Consider the following 25,016-nt stretch of genomic DNA (forward strand, 5'->3'; position numbering starts at 1 on the left):
ATAAGGACACCAAATTGCTGAGTACATGGGCCATAAATAAAAATAGCTTTTGCATGTTAAAGACGCATTACGTAACTTTCCGACCTTAAAACTCTGCGTTCCGGACTCGTTTGTTGGCACAGTGACATCTAGCATGAGCATTTCTGTAGCCGAGGGTGAGAAACTGCTGCAACTACTGATGCAAATCCTACTGCCCTGTCTGGGTCCATCTGTCCAGATGTGTCACCTACCAATAACATATAGATGCAATTAAATTCCCAAAGTCTGTTGTAGTTTTATGTTGACAAAGTTTGACCTTAACTTGTTGAGTTATTTTTGGACATCCTCCCTACATACCAAACTCTGGGATTCTCACTTTAAACCTAATCATGTTACGGACGTGTTGAACATAGTTGAACATACAGATGCTATTTTCAGTTTTGTGTTACAAAAGAAGCAATGCTGGCAGTTTTAAAACTTTATGATTTTTATCATTCTTTCTTTCTTTTTTTTTAGGGTGGCTGTGGTGTTTAATACAGGCCATGTTGGTACAAAGGGGCCCAAAGTGTGTCAAGAAAATATCCCCCACACCATTACACCACCAGCAGGCTGAACCGGTGACACAAGGCAGGATGGATCCATGCTTTCATGTTGTTTCCACCATCATCCAGACAACTGCTGCTCACTGCATATATTTTGTTTTTCAGAGGGTTCTTGTAAACTCTAGAGATGGTTGTGTGAGGAAAAAAGTAGGTCAGCAATTTCTGGAATTTTCAGACCAACCCATCTTATACCAACAACCATGCCATGTTTAAACTCTCTTAAATCCTCCTTTCTTCCTCATTCTGATGCTCAATTTGAACTTCAGTCAGTCGTCTTGACCATTTTTACATAACTAAATGCATTGAGTTGCTGCCATGTGATTGGCTGATTAGATATTTGGTTAAAACGAATAAAGTGGCCAGTGACTGCATAAATCCAAGTCAGAAAAACAAATTTTATAACAACTTACAGCTCCTTATAAAGTAGATCCCAACTATAGTCTGAAACACACAGTAGCAACACCATCATGCCCGACCCTATAACTATTTAATTTTTGGAGTTATGATAAAAATAAAGTCTTATAAAGTTTTATATGAAGAATTCAGCACAGTAAAATTTGGTATATAGTTGTCGTTTTCCCAAATAACTAGTGCCTAACTTGTAATGCTTTAAACTATTTCTGACAGTACCTAAGGGGATCTTTAATAACACTGTTTATGTTTAAAAATCTGGCATTTGTATTTTCATCTTTGTGTCTGAGATGAAATCCAAGACTGGATCTATAAACAAGAGAACTTCCGCATTATGTGTTCTGCACATTATTAGTAGAAAAGATGGATTCACATGGCTTTATATGATTTATTCTACAGAAAACTGTAAATCTAAAACCCAGACTTCTCACCTGAATGCATGCCAGAGGTTCATTGGTCCAAATGGAGTATCCTCCAACTACATAGATCCTGTCATCATGGACAGCTACTCCGGACTCGTTTTGACCTGAGGAAGGCACAATTTAGCACAATCGTTCACTGTGGCAAGCTGAGGGCATTTCCATAACATTACTATTTATGCCATCTACAAACATTTTCCAGGCATTTATGTCCCATCCAGGGGGTTTACAATCCCACAACTAAATGTAGTGTTTATTCAGACTCTAAATGGTAAATCCACAATGTGATCCATGATAACACCATTACTTTTCACATTTTCATAATAAAAAGAAAAGATCGCTATCAGAACTAAGTTTCTAAGAGACCCCTATTATTAACCGGAAATTATGATGAAACCATTTCCGTTCAAACGTACGACCAATTAGATTAAACTGACGGACATGTCTAATCAGAGACTGTCAAAGATCAACAAGTGGAAAAAAAGTTCTATGTGTCTGAAAAAAAAAACAAAAAACAAAAGAATGGTCCTCTATGGCTGGAATAAAGCCAAGAGGAAGTATTTGACGCACAGTGGCACCAAAAATAAATTGAGTTGGTTTTGTGAGGATAGTAAGTAAATAGTAGATAAACTAAATAGCAAAAACTAAAAAGAAAATGAAAAAAAAACAGCTGGAAGAAAAAGTGTAAATATGTAAACAGTTCTTTTTGTGTGTCCTGAAAGCCAAGACTTGAGAGAATGATATGCAGATGAGAAAAGACCTGGTCTGATGATCTGTGTATTTTCTACAAAGTAATGTTAATACTAATTTCATCTTTGTTGTTTTGGTTGGCCTTTATGGTGCCATATCTATTTATATATTAATTTTACATCATTTTAGCCCTATAATCTGACAACAGAGGCTGTCCTGAAAAAATAATGTTTGTTTATTGACTGTACTTAAAAAGGTTGAGCTTCTACTTCTATTTTTACATTAAAATTTTAGGCAGATCAAAAATAGTAAAAAAAAATAGCTTTTTAAGATTTGGACTTTTAAGGGTTAATTTTGCAACGTCTCACTGAGAATTGAGTCTCAAACAGAACCTTCCTTACTGGTTTAACTCCAGTTTGTGATTTATTGAAGGATCTGTTTAAGGAAATACTCTTCTCCATTTGGACCCAACCAATACATTAAGTCATTTATTAAACTACAGCCTGGAGACACTAAGCACATTGGAAACATGGAAAGATGCAAAAAAACTACTAATAAACTAAACATCTGAGAAAATGTTCATGTGCCATTAATGATTTCACTGCTTCTGTTTACAGTCCTGAAGCTTGATCAATTGTTTACTTTCTGATGTGTAATTATCCCCGTGGTGGTTTCATCCCTTAGCCCACCTGTGAGGAGGCTGAAGGAGCACCGTGTCCACTGGTCCAGGTCCATGTTGTAAGAGTCAATGTGACGAACCAGGATGCGATCGTTGTTGTAATCCAGGTCGTTTCCACCTAGCACGTAGAGCTGCCTCCTTACCGCCGCCATGACGTGGTACACTCGTCTCTGCAGCATAGGACTGCGAGCCAACCACTGGTCCTGAAGGTGATGGAGAAGCAGATGCATTTGAAGAAAAAGGAAAAAAAAAATTTGCAAGAGAATGATAGATGTGGTGCAAAAAGGGATGGAGAGGAAAACAGAGCGGGTGGGAAAGAGGACGAATAAGGAGATTAATATTTAAGCATATCCATGCATGGGTAATTGATGTATGCTCAGTGCTAGATAAATAACGTGACACTGGAGCTCTGGTTTGTACTAATGACTTCCCTCCCTGTTTCTAATCATATGTTTCAGCCACTTCATTTTACACCAAGGATCCCTACTCATCTCTCTAAGGAAGCTTATTTTGAGTCGATGTGAGTGTGTGTGTATGCTTACTTGATTGAGGCAGAGAATGAGAGAGAATATATGTGTGTGTGTGTGTATGTGTGTGTCTGCTGGGAGCTGACGGGTGGCCATCTGTTGAGGGTAGAGTGGGTGGGGGGTTGCTGTTGCTCTGGCAGGTGAATGTAGATTCATGGTGAATACAAATGAGACTCTCTCCATCTTTCTTTCACTCGCTTCTTCATTCCCTCGCTTGCACGCAGACGTGTACAAACACAAACCCATATGGACGTGCACCTTCCACAGACACACACTCCCCCCGACACACCTCACCTCATGCTATATACAGCCTCACCAAGATCCAAGCCTTTTAAACAGCTGCCTTGTAAACAGGCAAAAACAGAAAATGCAATTTACTACATTCCAGTGTAGAGAGCTGGTTAACTTAAACATGTCTTTGTGATGCACTGAAGGAGCACACAAAACAGAGGAGTGTGTAGATTCTGTTTAGCTTTTCTAAATAATTTTCTACTGATCTATAAATACAAATAACAAATCACATAAACAGAGCTCCTGATGAGGTAAGCAGTAGATGTAGCTTTCTTGTTTTCTATTTCCTAGGATGCCATTGGCTTCCATTAATTTCCATATGGTGGGAAAATCAATTAGCAAACACTTGACACCTGCCTGTTGTGCAATCCATCACAGCTAAACATACGGTCTGCATTCATTTTCTGAATAAGCAGCTTTATTGTTGCACAGATGCTGCTTAAGTGTACTTTTTTTCTCCAAAATTACACACAGCTCCCAGTTTCTCCAAATTAAATGCAGATTTAACTATTAGTTTTTACAGAAGCCAATATCACAATGAAATACTATGTCAACGATGGCTTGATAGTCTGCAATGATGCATTTGCATTTGGGCATCTAAAGTGGTACCAACTCAGAAATTCTTTTACACAACTGTATCACTTTGGAGCTGTTAATGCTTTAAAATACACTGACTGGCCACTTTATTAGGTGAAACCTGTTCAGTTCATCAGCCAATCACATGGCAGCAACTTAATACATTTAGACTTGAAGACATGGTCAAGACGACTTGCTGAAGTTCAAACTGAGCATCAGAATGAGGAAGAAAGGGGATTAAAGTGACTTTGAACATGGCTTGCTTTTTGGTCTGAGTGTTTCAAAAACTGCTGATTTACTGGGATTTTCACACACAACCATCTCTAGGGTTTCCAGAGAATGGTCTCAAGAAGAGAAAATATCCAGAGAGCAGCAGTTGTCTGGACCAGAATGTCTGCTTGATGTCAGAGGTCGGTGGAGAATGGGCAGACTGGTTGGAAATGATAGGAAGACAACAGGAACTTTGATAGCCACTGATTCCAACCGAGCTATGCAGAACAACACGTCCAACCTTCATTTTAGCTCCACATTCAGATTGTAGGCTCAGAATTTGGTAAAAACAGTATGAAAGCATGGATCCATCCTGCACTGTATCAACGGTTTAGGTTGGTGGTGTAATCATCTGGGGAATATTTTCTGGACACACTCTTAGTACCACCGTGGTCTGGTTTAACCACCACAGCCTACCTGAGCACTGTTGCTGACTATGTCCATCCTTTTACGACCACAGAGTACCATCCTCTGATGGCTACTTCTGAAAGGATAATGTACCATGTCTGACAAATCTGAAGGACTGTGTGATGCTATCATGTCAATATGGAGCAAAATCTCTAAAGAATGTTTCCAACACTCTGTTACAGTAAGTCTGCCACAAAATGTGGTCCAACCCAGTACTAGCAATGTGGAGCTGATGCAGTGTCCAGTGGGTTTGCAGAGAACTGTTCCATCAGAGCAGAATTATGCTACCTTTCCATGTTCATCAAATAATTTATTCATTAATAAGTTCATGGCATGCCACGTTTGCTGTACCTTGGAAATAAGAAGTCAAAACTCCTTCAAACACGCTTCTTTTTTTTTTTTTACATTGACGTTTTCAGCCATTTCTCACCCACAGCTACATACTGTAAGTTCAGTTGAACTTAATACTTTCTTAGTAATTTTTCTAATGCTTACCTTCTAAACAAATTTAATGTCTTGTTGGCATTTTCTTTTTTGCCAGTAGGAGGTTGAAAATTCTTATTTCCATTTGTCATTGATGCAGCATCAATAGTACAACACCCGAACCTGCCTCAAGCTCATTAGTGATGGCGGAATTCCAACAGGGTTTGGATTTTTCATCTCCAGTTGGCTGTGGCTTTACTACATTTTAACAATCTGGAATAATTCAACATGACTTATGACTAGATTGTGCTTAAAAGAGGAATCCATATCCGCTGTCTGTGGTTGTTTTTAAAAATAAATCTGCCAAAGAAGTAAAACTGATCTCAGAAAAAGTAAACTGCATGGAAGAAGTGTGGGCTAGGCTTACTTAACCCCTTAAAATTGATAAGAAATGTAAAATGGAGGTTAAAAAGGAAGTCATCGTGCAGTATCACAGTAATTTGACCAAAGCATGTCACAGGCATCTCATTAATATCACCAACAATATGTCAACTTGTGAAAATGGGGCATAATAAGTCTCTGACTCCATCAGTGATTAGATTTTTTTTTAACAATTCTCCAAAGCAAATGTGCAGCTTTCCAGCTAAGCTAATTTAGCCAGATAAGAACTAACTTTGAGCAGGTAGTGTGGCATTTGGTTTGTTATGACTATGTGTAGAGCAATAGGAAAGTAAATTAATCAAAACAGAGAAACTTAATCCAGAGAACTAAGATGAATTGTAAAGATTGATGATAATTCTGTCATTTTGTCACAAAGAACAACCCTTCATAATTTGGACATAGTCATTATATCCAAACTTAACTTCTTAACTAATGTCTTTTCATTAAGTACAACATTCAAGAATTATTTCAACATGTTTTAACCTTAATAGTTACCTGTTCTGGGTCATAGACCATGAGCCGGTTTTGGTACTGAGCGGTGTTTGTAACTCCACCTGTAACTCAAAAACACAGTATACTGAGCTGTGCATGCAGCAGTTTGTTTAACCCAAGAGTTTCTATGCCTGCACATAAACAGACTGAGAACCAGTCAATACTTTGGACACACTTTCCTGGTAAATCAAATGGGTAAGTGTGTACAAATGCATGACTGGTACCATATATAACTAGAGTAAAAGTAAAGCATTATAGAAGAGTGAGTATTGTTATTCCTTATTTCCTTATCTGTGTGTACCTGAGACCCAGAGCAGGTTGTCGGCCACACAGCCAGCATGACAAGACAGTGAGCGGTCGAAGGGCTGGACAAACATCCATTTGTTCTTCTTGGGACAGTAACGCTCCACGGATGGCAACACCTGCCGCAGCTCATTCCTGCCGCCCACTGCATACAAGTATTGACCCAAAGCTCCCAGGACAAAATGTTCTCTGCAGGCCTTCATAGGGGCAATCTCAGTCCACCGATTTCCCCTAGGGTCATATCTACAGGCAGTCCTCACTGCACACGTCCTCCCAGTGGCATGCTCCACTTCACCACCCACCACAAACAGGAAGTTTCCCATCACAGCCACGCAATGGTGACTGCGTCCAGTGGGCATGGGGGCCAGCTCGCTCCAGTTTGATCCACCTGCCACCCGTACGTGCTCCTGGGAAGACGGGTTGAAGTACCGTAACTCCCTGACTCTGCTCACCTCCCGCTTTCGACCCCCGACTATGTAGAGGGTGAGGGACTGGAAGCGAGGCCTGGTGCGAGGTGACTGCCGGAGGGGCTGAGCAAAGGTGGAGTGGTGGTAGTCTAGGGCCTCATCCACCAGAGCGGCAGCAGTGGGGCTGGACTGGACCACAGGATGGCTGTTGGAGAGGTGGTGCAAAGTGGGGATATCCATCAGGCCGTAGCGGACATGCTGCAGCAGATCCTCCGTGTACTGGTAACGACAGTCGTGCTCCAGCCACAGAACAACCAGCTGAGAACAAAAAGGACAACAGGATTGACTGTATGTACCTATAAGTACCAATATTAGCCCCTAATAGCTGTAGTGTTGCAGTATTATCGCTGTACTCAGCAGCTTTGTACCAACTGATAATTCTGCTCAAGTGTAGGTTGCAAACTACCAAATTCCTGTTTTACAGTGGAGTACATTATTATTTTAAATTCATTGTGTGTTGCATTCTTTTATACATTATTAATGACATGACTTCAGCTCAATAAAACCATGAGGAGCCTTGATTTAATTATTTTTTCATTTAAAACAAAAACTCCCCTTCCTTGTCACTTTCATTCAATCCTTCAAAGGGAAAATGTGAGGAAGAAATAAATTAGGAAAAGGTAAGGTTAGGGGTTAACAACAAAACGTGGACATTAAATGAAATTAAATCAAATAAAAGAAAAAAAATAGAAGAAGAGAAAAAAAAAGAACTGAGGGTTTGAATGATTGTTTGGCTATTATGGCAGGGCTAAGACAAGCCAGTACTACAGCCATAGTCGCCAGCACACACACACACACACACACACACACACACACACACACACACACACACACACACACACACACACACATACACACCCACACACACACACACATATACACACACAAGTGTTTATTAATCAGCAGCATTCAATATACAGACTGTAAATATCTACAGGCAGCATCCTCTGTGCAATGCAGGCCAACTGGGTAGCGGGAAAGGGATTTAATTGAACTCAAGAGCGATGGAAGGTTATTTAGCTGCGACAAGGTGTGAATGTGGGTGAGATGACTGGAGATCACGGATAGCTTTATCAGGAAACCAAAGTGGGTTTTAGTACAATCCGTGCAGAGCTTGAGAACCTATTACTGAGAAAAAAAGACATGTTTTGGGTGAAATGAGCAGGCAGGCAACAAGAATGATCAAGAATAATTTGGAGAAATTTCATAATATCACATCTGAGGTGATAACATTAGATGTGGTGTGTGATGTATGCACAGTCAGTGTGTGTGTGTGTGTGTGTGTGGATTGCGCTCCAAACAAAAAGCAGATTTCTCTTTATTTCCCTGCTTTAATCCGCTGGAAAGGTATGAATATGCAACAAACTTGCAAGCAAAGCTTCTGTCTTTTGTGGCATCTCTGCCACTCTCCTGTCTCCTCCTCCCTTTTCTCCGTCGCTCACCCCGCCTCTCTCCTCCTCATCGCTCTGAAGTGGAAGTGTGTGAGTGTGTGTGCACTACAGCAGCTGACTGTGAAGGTCACACTGCATCACACAACTTCCTCAGGGCACAGAATAAATCAACTCCTTCCCCTCCACACCGACAGAGAAAGTGCATGACAGAGGGAGTGTGTGCACGAAAAAGGAGAGTGAGGGAAGATAGTGAGGAAGAGAGGTAAGGGAAGAGGGGTATGGGGGTGTGGTGGGAGGGAGGGAAGGAGGGTAGGAGGGGAGACAAAGCAAAGGATGGCAGGAATGAAAGGGAGGAAAAGAAACAAAGACACTGAAAATGTGATTTCCAGAGCGTGAGAGACTCTAAGAAAACTCCGGGTGACGATGATTGACGGCCAAGCTGTATCGGCCCGGTATTGGTGTGCACCCCGCCACCCTCCCACCCCCCACCCTTTCGGACGACAGCCCACGCTTTCCATCCGCTTCCGTCTGATGCCCAAATTAACCTTCTGAGCGAAGTGAAGGAGGCCCAAAGCAGCCTAATCAGAGGCTGATTATGGCAGCGGCGGCTGGCTAAAGGGTCAGGGTAATTGTGCCATCAGAGGCCTGATTGTTTTCAATCAGACGGGCGGCCGAGTGACAGCTGGGGGATTGGGGGCCCTGATGGAGCCGCGGTGGGCCTAATCAGAGAAGAGTAGGGGAGGAAGAGCGAGAGGGGGGAAAAAGAACTGAGGGGTTGGTGGGGGTGGTGCGGGGGCTGATTGGTGCAAATGAACAGTCAAAATGGCAAGTCCCCATCCTGCACTCCCGCTTCACTCCACATTTACGGCAGTTCATCACAAGCACGTGCACGCTGGACTGACAGTCGATTGTACCCGTGCACACAAAGCCAGAAACAACTACTTTTTGCACATCCTCATTAATATGGGAAGCAGATGGTAGGGTTGGGCGGATCGATCCAAATATTGATAATATTGATACCAAGGCTAGTATAAGTATCATTCGATACCAGCGTGATGAGATCGATTTTTTTCTTGCAGAGAAGTTTGGGGACAAAAAGTCAAAGAATATGAATGAGTCCTAACAAATAGTAGGTTTTGCTTTTGTTTAGCTAATTTGAACTGTTGACTTTATTTTCTCAAACAATTGTGTGTGATAAGAGGAAATAACATAATTATTTTATTATTTTTTACACTGGTGATGTTATTTTATATTGTTTACAAACAAAAAAAGTAAAATTAAATTTGTTAATAAAATATATATATAAATCAGTACCGTATCGGTATCGTATTGGTATCAGTATCGTACTAGTATCAGCGATAGCATCACCCAGCCCTAGCAGATGGCAGTGTTTAATTTCTTGAGCAGCATCTCTGTGTTTTCTATGAGTGTCTTGCTTTCCTCTGTGCAGACAGGTTTGGTCCCAAGATGCAATTTGATCGTATTTACAGACAAAAATAATAGTATCTTACCAAGGTCATTATTAAAATGTTTTAATTCTTCATCCTGTAGAAAACAACAGTGACTTAAGAATACATCTCACTGATTTAATCTAAGTTTAAACATAACTTCTGTTTTCTTGTTAAATATTCACCCTAACATTCTACATGATCTTTAACATGTCTGCTCTATACTGATTGATCATGAGCTCATGAACAGTTTGATGTTGGCATGAGTGACACTTGTCCCTAACCTCCACATACATACACAAAAAAGCATCACTTTACACACCTTCCATATCTCCTCCTCACTGAGGGAGGTAAGACGATCGCTCTTCAGCACTTCCCTCAGGAGGCGGTAGGGCAGCTGCAGGGCCTCGTCCGGTCGGTTTTGGCTCAGCTCAGACAGATGCTCCACCAGGAAGCTCACCACAGCCTCCTCTAAGGTCGGTAGGTGGAATAGGTCGGCCACACGGTAAAGCTCCAGGTAGTTCACGCTGCTCAGCTCCTGCAGGATGAATGCATCATTTAAACACAGATAAATCTAAATCTTCACCATTTTTTTTGAATGTGTGTCTGTTTCATTTAAATGCCCTTTAAGTGCTTAAAAATGGCAAAAAAAAATCTACATAAATGTACCTACATATTATTGTATGCATATATAAGAAAGTCATCTGATAAAGGCAAGTGGGGGACAAGGATTTATTAAAGAAAATGAGATAAGACTGCCATCTTCTGGTTGTCCTTCAGCACATACAATCAATTATACCCTTCTACTGCAGATTCATATTAACCCATTAAGATCCATGTGTTATGTATCTATCACAGGAAGCATCAATTTCATATTCAACACTCCAAATCGGATGGGATGTGAATGTGTTTACTAAGATGCCCTTGTTTTCAACACAATTAATAAATAATTTGATGTAAAAAATGTTGGTGAAAAAGGAAGGCAAATGCTTCGCCATAAAAGCTGGAAGTTTATGCTCTTGTTTAATTTTATTCCAGGTTTCTATCTGTCTCAGAGGCTGAGATTTTAAGGTTTCAGATATCAGGTTGTTTTTTATTTTTGTAAATAATACTGAGGTTTTATGCTTTTTGAAAAGGCACCTTAATGACTAATAGCTTAATACACTGACAGGTTGGCTACCCCGAATCCATCCATCCATTTTCTATACTCACTTATTCCAATGCGGGATATAGGAGGGTGGATACTAATCGAGAGGCAGGACACATCCTGGAAAGATTGGCAGTCCATCACAGAACCAACACAGAGTGACGGGCAACCACTAATACTCACACTCAGTCCTAGAGAGAATCTAGAAACACCAATTAAGCCAGTGGTTCCCAAATGTTTTCTGCAGGGCCCCCTTTTCATTGACAGCAACGGTGTCAAGGCGCCAATGCTTACAAAGAAATGTACGAAGCAATGTGCCATGAAACAGTCGTTAGTTTATTGACTGCTTCTTGGTAACTTATAGTTAAAACCTTGTCAGTGACAGAAGGAATCATCAAGTCTTCTGCTACAGTGTGGGATCTTTTAAACCAAGAAACTCTGCAAACTACTTTAGGTGAGTTGAGCTTTCAGTCAGGTGGATGTTGCTTTAATAAAACAACTCTGCTGTATCAACAGTTGAGTAGTTTATTTCTAAAGTAATCAACAGGCTTTTTTGTGTTCAGGATGGAAAGCCCCCAAGTATAACTTGTTTAGCTTCATACCGTCAGATGCTAATATTTTGCAACATAAAACAATCTCTCTTCATTACTCACCATTGACCATTACCTGGTCAAGCTTAAGACAAGATATGTCTCATTATATTTTCTTCTTATTTGGAGGAAATATTCAGATCCCTTATTTTAATAAAATGCCTAATACAGCAAGCAGCTGAGATAGCGAATGGAAGGAAATTAACAACTAAATAACACCTGACAAGTGACTCTGACTATGTACTGTTTTTGTTAGGTGTTAGTAGCCAAAGTGTAAAAAAAAATATATATGAGGCTTTTTTGAATGCCAGCTGTGTAAAAAGGAACCTTTAACCAAAGTTGTCAGTCAAATGTAGTGATATAGAAAGGGCAGTTGGTGCTGAAATTTGGCAGAATGGAAGTAAAGTCACACGAAAAAGACTGTACACCCCTCCTATGATCTGTTCCTGTCCTGGTCTTTAAATTAGGGGTATACAATCTCAGATAACTGACAACAGAAACCCTACATTATTACACAGTAATCAAACTGGGCTTACAAAAGGAAAACACAAACTGCAGCAGTGCAGGATGCCGTTTCCATAGGAATTAACAGGGTCAGTAGCAGCCAGGTGCTGCAAATGAAATCCATCTGATCATCATCAGTGTGATTGTCTTTACTCAAGCAAAACTTTCTTGTTGATCTGGAGCTCTCAGGTTTGGACAATCACATGAGGAATAGCTTAAAGAAGCAACGGTTGTCACCTATCCATCTAGGGAGGGTTATAAGGTTAATTTCTAAACAAGAATGATTATTTAATGATTAAGTAGAAAACATTTAACAGTCCGAGAAGAATATGTTCAAGCAAGTTTGCCTCAATATCAGGTAGCACAGACTCTACAGGCCTCAGTTAGGAAGTTAAAGACAGCACACTTCTAGATAAAAGTATAAGTTGTTTAGAAGGGTTGCTTGAAGAAAGTCTTTTCACTCTAAAAAGAACATGACAGCATAGCCCAGGCTTGCAAACTTGTATCTGAAAAAAAACACAAAACTTTCAGGGCAATGAGATTTGGACAGACAGGAGTTGTTAGGCCAGAATAATAAGTGGTGCACATCAGCAAAAACTCCTCTCCAGAGGAAATCTGCAAACAAAAAGACACAATTGGCCACATTACACATTACCTATGGGACAAGGAAGGTTTAATTTCAAGCACTTACAAAAAAATAAATAAATAAATAAAAAAAGTACAGCAGTCTGAAAGCTCTGAAAAAAACAAAACAAAATAAAAACCAATGCAGAGCACTGTTATATACTATGCTTGTGAGTAGACAACCTGTGTCCTCATTTATCAACCATGCTTTCACACGACTCAGGAATGTGAATAAATATAATCTCAGCTTTGAACTGCTTACAGATAGACTATGGATGTCTTTTATCGCATTGAAAAAATAACTACTTAATTAGCCTCTCAAAAGATAAAACTTCCCCAGAAATGAATGATTTATGCTGTAATTTGGGACTAGTGTTGTAGAGACATTAACAGCACAAAAAGCTGTTCCAGTTAATTTCCAAGTAGGCTTTTGGTCAACAGCATGAGGTAGGAGACAAACTGGGCATTTCCCAACCATCACTGAGTTAGATTATACTCTCTTCGTTTGGATGAAAATATACCTCAGTTACCTCAGGCAGACCAACATAAAGCTGAAATCCTTCGGGAAAGAGCTGCATCTGCAACGATGCTGGAAATGTCTTTCCAAAGGTGGGAGTTCTGTCATACTCTGTCCTCCAGCTGCAAAAACTCGTCTCATCAGTGTGCCGAGATGCATTCTTTTGGTATTAAATTTGATATAAAACCTTTTTTTCCTCTTTATTGCTGACAGTTATTTCCTTTTATTCTAAGTCATTGTCACATCTTTCATTCATGCAGCATTTCATATTTATAGTTTTTTGTATTAGTTAAATCTTCTCACATCTTTTTCTCTCTTTTTAAAATACATTGTGTTGTATGAGTGTTAAATTATATTTACCTTCGGTTATTGTATTTTTACAAATGTGCTTCATATTTATTTCTGTTTTTATTTGTGTAAAACACATTATGTTGCTTTATGCATGAAAAGTGCCTTATAAATAAACATTAACTCGACTTTAATGGGTGAACTAGACAGCGTTTGGTTGGCTCCAGTCCCAGTTACAAGCAATTCATTATTTTTCCCTCTCTTCCTCCTTACTCGGGAAAGATATGCAGCGATTTCCATGTTCCATGAAAAGGGGTGTGCTGTTAGTGTATAGAGTTAATTGAGAGTTTTTTTTTTGTTTTTTTTTAATTTATGCACATTTAATTTATAAGATAAAATTCAGAACATTGGCTACAGTAGGTTGTTAAACAAGGACCCTGGAGACAACTGTACCTTGTATTTATCTTTTAAAGCAGCTCAACTAAAGGAAAAAAAAATTATATATAATATGGTTACTTTTGGTAATCTTGAGTCAGATGTGAGGCTATCGGCCTGACAACTACATCTTGGGCCAAACTGTATTATGCAAATGAACAGTGATCTTCTGAAATACAAAAAAAACAGAAACACCAAAGTAGAAAACAGTGTTAAATCAGATTAAAGTCCAGACCTCAATCTGACTGAAACACTGTGGTGGGACTGAAAGAGAACTGTGCATAAATAAACAAAAATGTAGGTACAGTACTTATGTAAATACATTCAGTCACTACTTTTTACCACTACAAGCAAATGAGAATGTCATTTGACATTTGAAAGTATTTACCACAATTTAGTCAGATGTTTGTTCCAGTCACTAATCCACTAAGCCATAACAGAGATTATGGCTTTACATCCACCAGGTGGCACATTAGGGCTGTGTTATGTAGGTGTAAAGACTTAAATGGCAAATGATACCATAGAGAACAGTGATTCGAGGCCACCATCCTCATGCTCAAGATTAAATAATCTTTGTAATTAGGTAGATAGCGTATATGTTGTAAATGTATAAAAAATCAATTGTATGTAAACCACTGCAAAATGCCAAATTTTCACAACTTGTGAAAACGCTGTGAAAACATGAAAAAATTTAGAGGATTACTTTTCTGCAGTAACATTACCCAATTTGTTTTCTATCTGCAGCTGTGCTTGGCCAAAAACCTGGAGGACTGACTTTGTTGCTGCTCAGACGCATGCATCTTGGTCTTGTGATAAAATAGATGAAACATCCAGTAGAGTGGCCTAGTTCTTAAAGAGATCAGAATTCAAGCACCTAGGAGTGGATGACAAGTATAAATGTTGCTGAAAGTGCCCCTGAGCAACACAACAAATGTTTATCAGCTCCCCTGTACTCTAACCAACTGACCTCTAAGCCCCTGAGGAGTAGGATTCATATCAGACCATTAATTACAGATTACTGCAGCTAATTCAAGAATTACAACTCTTTTTATGGCAAATAGCTTTGATGTAAACCTCTTAAGTCAGAGTTCCTTAGATGAATATGCCTGCTCTTAATGAGATCCAATGTTTTTAACTCTTTGATGAAATTGATATAGAGTTTGCCAGCTGTCTTACTTTTTTTCTCCTTTTGAATGTAAAGCTACATGTAGGAGGCAGTTAGCTTAGCTTAGCATAACCACCTAAAGCAAATGAGATTCTGGCTCTGTCAAAATATGGCATCAATAAACATTACTCTTTACGTCCATTATTGGTTTATCTATCAAAGATAAAGGGGAAAGAAGTGAGGGTAGTACCATTTTATTTTGTCTGTTTGTTTTTCGCTTCACAATGCCTCAGCTAGCAAACTTTAAGCTAGTCCAGTAGGCCAACACCTTGTTCCTCATCGCTTTCTTTATGGCAGATGGACTTGTTCTTATATAGTACTTTTCCAGTCAGCTTGACCACTCTATATATGTACTGTGTATGCTGTGCTTTTGACAAAATAAAAACACATTCAGCTCAATTTAAAGTAAATACTCGTAACATGCAGCGAATGCTAAAATGTACTGAGAGTGATGCAGAGTGTAACTATAGACAGCAGCTGGATAGCTGTCTTTCTCAGGCTTTTTTTTAACCCTCATATTTGACTCTGTTACTGGTGAAAACTTCATTTACTTATCAATAAGCAGCTAGTATCAATGAATCTGCAATTATATTTGTGTAGATTTATAAAACATAATGACATGAAAGTCCTTAGTCAAGTCAATTGACATTAGTTTTTTTTCCTGTCCAGTTCTTAAGGCGAAAATTAAATTAAATTAAATTAAATCAAATTAAATTAAATTAAATTCGGTCAATTATGCTATATTCATGATTCGTTTTTTTAAACACAATCACCTGTAATAGAAAAAACACTTCTACTTCACATTAAGTGACCCACATGTAGTTTTCTTGATATTTCCCTGCACACGGGATCAAAATGACCAACAGAGTTTAATACATCTTGTAAAAATTCATGGTTTCCATTTCCCCAATGAGCCAGGGTAATGGAAACCATGATGGAGGAACCTTGTAGCGTGGGCCTGTTATTCACTGGAAACCTCTTCTTCTGTAAAGTCTTCAGCCTAGATACAAGGAGAGGAGGTGTGTGTGTGTGTGTGTGTGTGTGTGTGTGTGTGTGTGTGTTTGTGTGTGTGTACCTGGATGAGGTAGTGTGAACAGAGACTGAGGAGCTCCAGCAGCTGTAGGTGGCTGCCTGCAGAGAGGACGTCCTGGATCACAGCTGGCTCCAGCAGAATCTGGCCACAACAGATAATGAAGGTCGTTAGGTTTAGACTTTCATTTTTACTGTAGCTGAGTTTTAGGTTGCTTTCACAAACTCATTTTCAAGGTATTCTAGTTGTAGTTTATTTTTCATAATTTCACTATCTACAAAATTTGTTCTGAATACAAACACTTTTAGAAACTTGAACTTGGAAGGTAAAGCTGAGTAAAATACGACATTGAAGAGCTCCATATTTACATATGTTAAATTTAAGCATTTAAGGGATAAATATTAAGTATATGAAGTGAGATAAACCTAATTCGGGCTAATACTAGGCGGTACAAAATACAGGATATATGATTTCTTTCATTCTTTGTCATTAATTTTTCAGTTGTGTTTAGGCTTTAATTAATTCTATCTACACTCATCTTTATTAAACTGATTGAGGAATTGTGTTCCATACAGATACAGTGAGAATGACTTATTAATTACTTGTTATGCTCCCCTATGATCCTCTTGACCTCACAGCAACATTTAAACAGTTATTGCACTGATTCTGCCAAAATGTTTCCTTTTTAGCTCAATGAATAGCAGCTGAAATCCTCTAATGAAACCTTCCATGTGATCAACCCATATCCAACATAAAATTTTGTAACACAGCCAATCCATTCTTCTGAGCTCTTGAAAGCAGAGCTGGGTGCAGCTGGAGTACCACGTGGATTGTTAACCATATAAGCACACAAACCAGACCACAAGGAGTCAAAATTTCCATTAACCATTGGAATAACAACCCAATCAAACTAAACACATTACCTTTTCACACAGTGGACTAATGACTAACCTAATCCAAATACATATTTTTAAGGCAGGATCAAAGCTTTGGTAATCCATTCAGCAGCTCTGCCCTACATAGCCACATAACCGTGACTGCATCAGTACTGAAACTGAGAAAAATGACTTCATCATTTGTCTCCCTTTGCTCTCAATCCTGCTGATACAGTAGAGGGCTGAACACGATTTAAATGCACCCATGGATATCATATTTTCTGAATACTAATTCATTCTAAGACAAAAAAAGAAAATTACTGCATATTGAACAATTATCATATACAATGTGAAAAACTATTCACAGTGTTTGTAATGATCATATGTTTTGCTTGATATAGTGTCAAAATGAACATTGTTTAATCATTCTATGAATAAGAAAATAGTACATCTGTATTAAATCAAGTCATTTGGTTAGAATAATTGCAGTTTTTCTCATAAACCATTATAGAACAAGAAAAAAACAATCCAAGTAAGCTTTTCTGATAACAATTTCCCCCACTCTCTGCAATTAGCTGCATCTGCACATTTCCATTTATCACAGCATGGTTTCCTGCCAGGTCTAGGCAGCGGTCCAGTTAACCACAAGCACCATCTATGAGCTTCATACGCTTAACATATTCAGACAGAGGGCAATGATAAGAGGTTATGTGCTTCAGCTGCTGGTGCATGTGCCCTAATCCTGAAAGAGAACAGATACAGTCTGATCACCGATTACAATCAAACTTCTCCTGATTTTAGAAAACTTGAGGATAAACTGAAATGACTGAGTCAAAAACATGAAAGTCATGTCCTTTGAGTCAGCCAGCATCCTGTCAGGAAGCAGCAGCAATGATGGCAAGCTGGAAAAATGAGTGTAATAAATGTAAGTGAATGCTCCTCATATCCTGCTCTCTTCTCCACTCCAGAGGCCCACTACAGTTAGAGTACTTCAACCTCACACAGCAGAAGTCAGTTTTAGAACGCTGTGCCTGGCTCAGTGTGGGAGTGCAGTTAGCTCTTGTGCAAACCACCATTTATTGTACAAAAGAAGAGAAAATGACATAAAGGAGTGTATGGCAGAATATGTCTTCTGCCTTAGGATATCGGCCACATGACCCTTTCCCCGCTTTATGCAACAACTCAGACTAGTTTTAGGATCTGAGATAATATTTCTGATTGATTGAGATATCCATTGCTGTAAAGATTTCAGTAAATGTGATAAATGATTACTAGTCTGAGAGCATCCCATGGCGGAATGTCACCCCTGCTGGCCTGTACATGTGGCTGAAGGATTTTTAGTGGGTCATTATTTACGGTGTGGGGATAAGCATATTGCCCTCATCTCATCCACTATCATCTCCTCTAGGCAGACGGGAGCAGTGCCAACCAAAGCAGGGCGGCTTGCAAGCCTGCTGTTGACCTACTTAGACTCCCTAACCAACTCACCCTTTGCTCATTTCCACTGTAGAAATAAAATTAGGAGTAATTATAAAGTTGGCCTTTGAGTATACGAAATAAGCTGCTAGGGTGCTTAGTGGAGCTGCAATCACTGGCACAAAAGGTCTAGCAAGGATTTTAGAAATGATCCCACACTGACTTTGTTGATGAGATGAGTCTCTCTCTCTCACATGACCATTTTGCAATTTCAGCACAAAAACACAATCTGGTTTGTTTGTTTTTTTTTCCTCTCCCATGTGAATTTGATGAGTCTATAGAAAATGTTAAACTGTATGGCCTTAGTTGGCAGAGGAGTGACCAGTTTACAGTAAAATCTGGTAGGCTACAGCACCTGTACACTTCTGGGTAACATACTCACAACTTTGCTGCAATTAAAAAGGTAATCTACAAAATCTGTTGTTAAATATTTCTGGGACATACTTGCAAATACAACGTCAAAACATGCTAAATTTTCCTTTGTAGTGGTTCTTTTTACACCTTCCTATATACAATTTTTTTATTTTTTTTATTATATATTTTTTTTTTGCTATTTAAAGGTAGCAACCCCGACCAAGTGCCTTAGTTCAGGTCAAATATTTCCCGTTCTAGGATTAAGAAAGTTTTACTTTAGATCTATTATTTCTTCAAAATGGATAAACCTAATGCATTCTTCAGCAGTTTATTTATTTATTTATTATTTAAAAAATGCTAAATTAGCTTGGCTTTGACCAAGTAGCAGCTCATATTGCATACATATATGTATATTAATTTCACAAATCTAAATTTTAAACAATAATATGGCACACTGACAAGTCACATAGTTTTCATTTACCACAAGTGCAACACCACTTCCTGAAACATGCTAGCTTGCTAATAATCAGCTGGTTATAGCTAATATTTAGCTGATTATATAAATACCCAACAGTATGTACTTTGACAGAGGACTTGTTTTGGTCCTTGAGGGTCACAGTCCTGTAGGTTTTAGATGTCTTCTTGCTCCAACACACCTGATTCAAAGAAAATTGATCCAACAGCTTGTGAACTTCTCCACAATGATCCATTAATCTAAGCCATGTTTGCTGAAGCCGGGAAACATCTAAAACCTGCAGGACAGTGGCCACTGACAGTGGTTAAGCCACATTCTGCCAGTGCTTGACATATTTTAGTTACACTTATAATGCTAAACCCTTTTAGTTAACCTTGTTAGTTTGGCTGTTTTGTTCATCAAAGTTCATATCTTTGTAAAGCCTGAAACAACTGTTTGTGTTTCAGGGGAGAGCTTTGTTAACCGGCAAGCAAAGAGCTAATATATTTAGCTAAATACTAACCCGGTCCAAAGGGCTGGTCTGCTTTTTTGCACACCCTCCTCAGTGAAATGAAAACAACATTTCTGCATATTTAGATTTCAAATTTGAACTGAGAACATTTCTTTTCAACACATAACAGCTTGTAGGTAAAAATGTACCATACCGAAAAGATTGCTAATTTGTGCCAAACCTAAGATCAAACTGTAGACTGTATTATAAGTGAAAATATCATTTAAGATAATAATGCTGATAATACTTCTATATTCCATCATGTCCCATCATCAGTGTGGTAAGTACTGTGATGTATTTTTATGAGATGTTCTGTTTAAAGATCCCCATCTCTTTATACTGTTCTCATTTTCTTTCTCATTTTAGTCAGTTGCATATGCTCACCTGTCCAGTGTAGGCGAAATCTAAAGCATGCTTTAGTCCGACGCTGGTCACTCCTTGCAGGGTCACCTCATCTGCTTCACTCTCCACCATGCACAGGCTGAACATGGCCTGATGACACACAGACAAAACACTGAGGTCAGTCGAGGGAACATTATCACAGATATTTCATTAGGCATTTTCTTTTATTGGTTGTAAAACATAAAATAAAACAGTGGACAGTGGATTAGAAAGTATTAAATAACCAATAGTATTAATGGAAAGCCTATGCAGATATACTCTCCTGTCCTTCTCTGGTGACTGTGTTGGCTCATCATGTGGACGTTTAGCCTAAGTCTGAAAGATACAACATTCTTGATTTTTTTTTTCTTTACAGGTTTGCCTGCCTGATTCTTGAAGGTCAGCAAAGACAAAAAGAACAGTCAGTAATTTCTCTTATATCTCGTTGTCTTTCTCTCATCCTGTCTCACATAGCGAGTGCATACTGCACTCTTTGTTGAATCAAAGCAGCGGACACAGATTCAGCAGTCTGGCACTGCTGTGCATGAGGCCAGCTTGCTGCTCGCTAATCAAAGCTATTGACTGGTGTCACACCATGAGGAGACAGGAGAGCCATTGATCAATGCTAACCAGCAGAGAGCAGCAGCGTGGAAGGAAAGAGAGCAGAATGAAGTCTTTAAGACTGGCTAACATTTTAGCATAACCTTAAAATCGCTTGTGAGGAATAATTCTCCTTACTGCAGACATTTTTTTCCTGCTGTTTCGTTCTCTCAGGATATTGATCTTGCTAACTTGCAATTTTTAAGTATCTTTTTAATCACAGTAGCAGTAAGAAACTGTAACTTGATAGAGAGATTAGTCTATAACAACATTATTCACTTCAAAGACCTCCAGGCTGGCCCGTTATCATACCATCTCCGTCTGTCATGAAAATTACATTAACTGCTTTCAAATCTCATCCAGTTTTCCCTGATTCATAATAAACATGAACTTTAACCATACACCGACCCCCCAATTCTGGTAAAAAAAAAAGCTCTTTTGTAGTGTGGATCTGATATGTGAGACAGGATCACCTCAAGGCAATGCTGAGTTTTAACCAAAGCCTGTTCAGCCCTCCTGTCTGCCTTGTAGTGCTAATTAAAAACATTCTGGTCCAGCAAACACAGGAGGCTTAACCTGGGTGTGTGGTGGCTGAGTTGTGATCAATGAGTGCTTGAGTGTAAAACACACAAAAAGATATAAGAAACAGGTAGAAAGTAAACAGAAGAGTGCACGCAATACAGGCTGCCTGCATTTTTCATGCTTACATGTGTTTGTCTTTGCCCAGAAATCCGTAAAGTGACATTTCACACCCTGAGAGCGTCCACAGAACTGTTCGTCTGGGGTGTAAATTCACCTTACCCTGACGGAGGAGTTAAAGTAGCACCGATTGTAATGGATGACCCCAATAAATTGGGAAACAGATACAGGACAGATGCACATTCAGCCATGTTTGCCATGCTCACTGTAGAACCTTCACACACAGTGTTGCAGTGGGGGCGTAGCTCTGCACTTAGCCTGACCTGCAGGCAAATTTTATCTGTGCCTGCTTGGTGTGATAATACTAGAAAAAGCTTGTGACTTCCTCACCCACACAGTGAAATAATAATGTTCTCAGTGAGGCTGTTTCACCGTCTGTGAAAAATATTGGGCTATCTCTTGGGGGTCTGCAGCTATTTTTAAATGTAAGTTTGTCAGACTGAAACTGTTGCAGACCAAATTAATGGTAGAGCCTACAGTGTACGATTATACTGTAACCAACTTGCATAAAATTAATAAATTCAAAACATCTATTTTCTAAATTTTCTTTCTGCTAGTGTGAAAGAAAATACGACAATATTTGTAGTGTCTCATAAATCAAAACATAGTTGTGTTTTTAAGACCATTAAATATATTATTTTAGTCATTGCAGCTGTAACAGGCTAAAAAATAAGGAAAATACACAAGTTGTTTGGGTTCTGTTAAACATAGTTGTCATTATTTATGATTATGTAGAATAGACTGTAGACCTCAGGCATGAGGATACTCCTTTGCTTTAAATGATACTAGCTCTCAGGGAAACAGTCTGGTATGTCTGTGAGTATTTTTGTATTAATTAATTTCAGTTTCCTGTTTTTCTTAGCTTATTTCAACACATTCTGTTCATTCTCATTAAAACTACAGTATTTTCTCTCCAAAGCATTTAAAGTACTTAAACTTAATTGAATTGCCCCAAATGGCAATAAAATCTTGTGTAACGCATGCAAAGTTAGAATAGTAATACCAAAATGTTTCCACTGCTTCTAACAGTTGTTTGGTTCATTTGGGCTCAGTGGCTGTTCTATTAACATGCAAGCATTATAGTCAATGTTGGAGCCAAGAGCATCTTTTCGAATTGAAAATATTGGTCAAACATCAACACAACAATAATCTGTAAAGTGTTCTTTAAAAAAGAACCACCAACATTTCTTATTTTAATCTAATGAGAAAATACTGATATCCAAAGGTGTGATGTTTAACTATGATAAAGTCAGACTTTACTACAGTAAATAAGTTGGAGCAAAATTTAGACTACATCCTGCTTGAATGTCTACAAATATAAATCAGTTTCTCAGTGTCTTTTATATCATGTGAAAGCTCAATATACAGAATGTGGTGCTTTATCATTTTTGTTTATAGAATAGTCTGTTTTTTATTTAAATGCCAGAATGAGCTCAGGAATGAAAGTATATTTTAATATTTAAGCTGTTTTTGTGATTTAACATTAACGGGAGTGACTGCAATAAACCAGCATGTGATACTGATTTATACTGATGACTCCTAAATGAAACCGACTCGAAATTGTATTGTATCATAAATTTTATTAGCAAATATTGACGTACAATCTAATATGCTTATATAATATATATTATGATCAAACTTGTGCTTTACACCCATATACAATAAACCTTATCTTCCTGTACAATCAACTTAGTCTCCCTGCAGATACGCCTGCACTTCTCTGCTTTTAAGCTGAAAAAAACATATTTGAAGCAAATTATAACGAATAACTCCATTAGATGCACTGAGCCAAGTTCAGGTCTAATGAACAGACTCATTCTACACTACAAACAACAGATATATAATATGGATAAAAACCAATCGATCTAATCATTCATCAGTATTACAATTGTTTTAAAACCCAACCTATTCTTGAACAGAGCTAAGAAAATCTAAGTTGGTGTCATGATCTGTGTGGTTTGGTTTGGGTTTTTGTTCCTAAGGTGATGTCTTGTTTGCTGTTTTATTTTGTAAAGTTCTCCCTTGTGTATTCTACTTGCGTTACTTCCTGTTCATCAACACACCTGGTTTAATTTGCTAATTTGCTTCACCTGCTCCTTATAAGTTCACCTCAGTGTGTATATATATATATCTTTCCTTGGTTTCATGCATTCACTGCTAGATCATTGTTTCCCCGGTGTTGCCCTTGTGGTGAGCCTGTGTGTCTTTTTAGCTTTCCTGCCCTGTTAACCCAAGTTATTTTCATTTAACCTTCAATTCCTGCATCTGTCTTCCTCGTCAGTCCCATGTTTAGATCCACATCCTCCACACCGTGACAGATAGCTACTTTTGTAGGAGAAAGCGATAAAAGGTTAGCTAACCGTAGAAATTTCCCACAGGGATTTTAAAAATAGATTTCATTATAGATTACATCACATCAGCCTCAACTGTAGCAAAGTATTGATCAGCTGTTCATATTGTGGTCTGATGTAAATACAGAGTATCATCAGAGAAGTTAAATGAGCCAGCAGCCTGGCTGCGTGTAGTACAGGCTGGAAATTGAGACAATAATAGGTTGTGATATGAGTTCTGCAGGGCTGGCACAATATAATCCAAAAAACCACAGAGCGGATTTGATTTGTGTGTCTGTGTGGCGGCCAATTGCTGAAGGTGGTGAGTGATGCTGATGTGACTGACTGGGCTCCATCTCCCCAAGCTGTCCAGACAATTTAACAATGTGATGTCACTAGAAGAAGCAGATGACACATTCAGGACAAGTCTCAGGTAAACAACTCCCGCCTGGCCAGGTATTTTATTACAATCACTCACATCTAGATAACGTGTTATAATCACTACAACATGTGCAGGTGTTAGTCTGCCTGAGACATAGAAAAAGAGAAAGAAAACAGTTTCTATTCCCTACAGAAGGCTCCCTCATCTCCTCTGCAAATGAACTAAATTAAACTCAGCAGTGGAGTCAGATGACAAAATGAAGATAATGTTGTTAAGCCACTACAGAGGGGCAGGGGAGTAAAGAGAGTTTTTTCTTGCTTATTGTAGCAGGCTGATCTAATAAACCGAGTGCTGGAACAACAGTGCTGCTTGGCTGAGCTGAAACTTGAAAGGGAGACATTCATAAACGGATCTGAAGAACAAAAGAAAAAAACAGAAGGGAAGAGGACGAACAAAAGAGAGGAGGGGAGTATGACTCGCCCACCCTCAACTCTCTGCAGAGAGATGTAAAAATAACCTGTAAACACACACACATCCACACACACGCTCACATGGACACACAGGAGGAATAATCCCTGGGCAACTTGGACATATTTAATCTTCCTCTCATTTTCAGGGGGGATTAATATCCAACTTCTAATCTGCTCAAAGTCGCTGAATTAAATCTTGGTGTGCTTCCCCCTGTGCAGCAGGAAATCTTCTGTCTGGGTTTGTGACAGCGTGGGTCTACCTAAAGCTCCCCCGTGGTCAAACCTGAGTCAGGCTGAAGCTTTGGGGGAGAGCTCTCAGTCCAGGCAGATTGGTGGAGGATGATCTGCTGTGGCAGTGCAGCATCAC

At 38.9% G+C, this 25,016-nt stretch overlaps 1 protein-coding gene across 1 annotated transcript in view; it reads right to left on the reverse strand.

The window, feature by feature from the left end:
- Positions 1 to 25,016, reverse strand: part of klhl32 (kelch-like family member 32) — a 36,243-nt gene that overhangs the window by 1,671 nt on the left and 9,556 nt on the right. The window contains exons 4-10 of the mRNA XM_041987616.1: positions 20,172 to 20,279; positions 16,163 to 16,261; positions 10,140 to 10,355; positions 6,510 to 7,236; positions 6,212 to 6,270; positions 2,791 to 2,983; positions 1,424 to 1,518 (exon numbers count right to left, since the gene is read on the reverse strand). Of these exons, the coding sequence (XP_041843550.1) occupies positions 1,424 to 1,518; positions 2,791 to 2,983; positions 6,212 to 6,270; positions 6,510 to 7,236; positions 10,140 to 10,355; positions 16,163 to 16,261; positions 20,172 to 20,279 (1,497 nt within the window). The remainder of the gene's footprint in view (positions 1 to 1,423; positions 1,519 to 2,790; positions 2,984 to 6,211; positions 6,271 to 6,509; positions 7,237 to 10,139; positions 10,356 to 16,162; positions 16,262 to 20,171; positions 20,280 to 25,016) is intronic.

The sequence above is a fragment of the Melanotaenia boesemani genome, chromosome 6 (genome assembly GCF_017639745.1).
Source record: "Melanotaenia boesemani isolate fMelBoe1 chromosome 6, fMelBoe1.pri, whole genome shotgun sequence".
NCBI lineage: Eukaryota > Metazoa > Chordata > Actinopteri > Atheriniformes > Melanotaeniidae > Melanotaenia > Melanotaenia boesemani.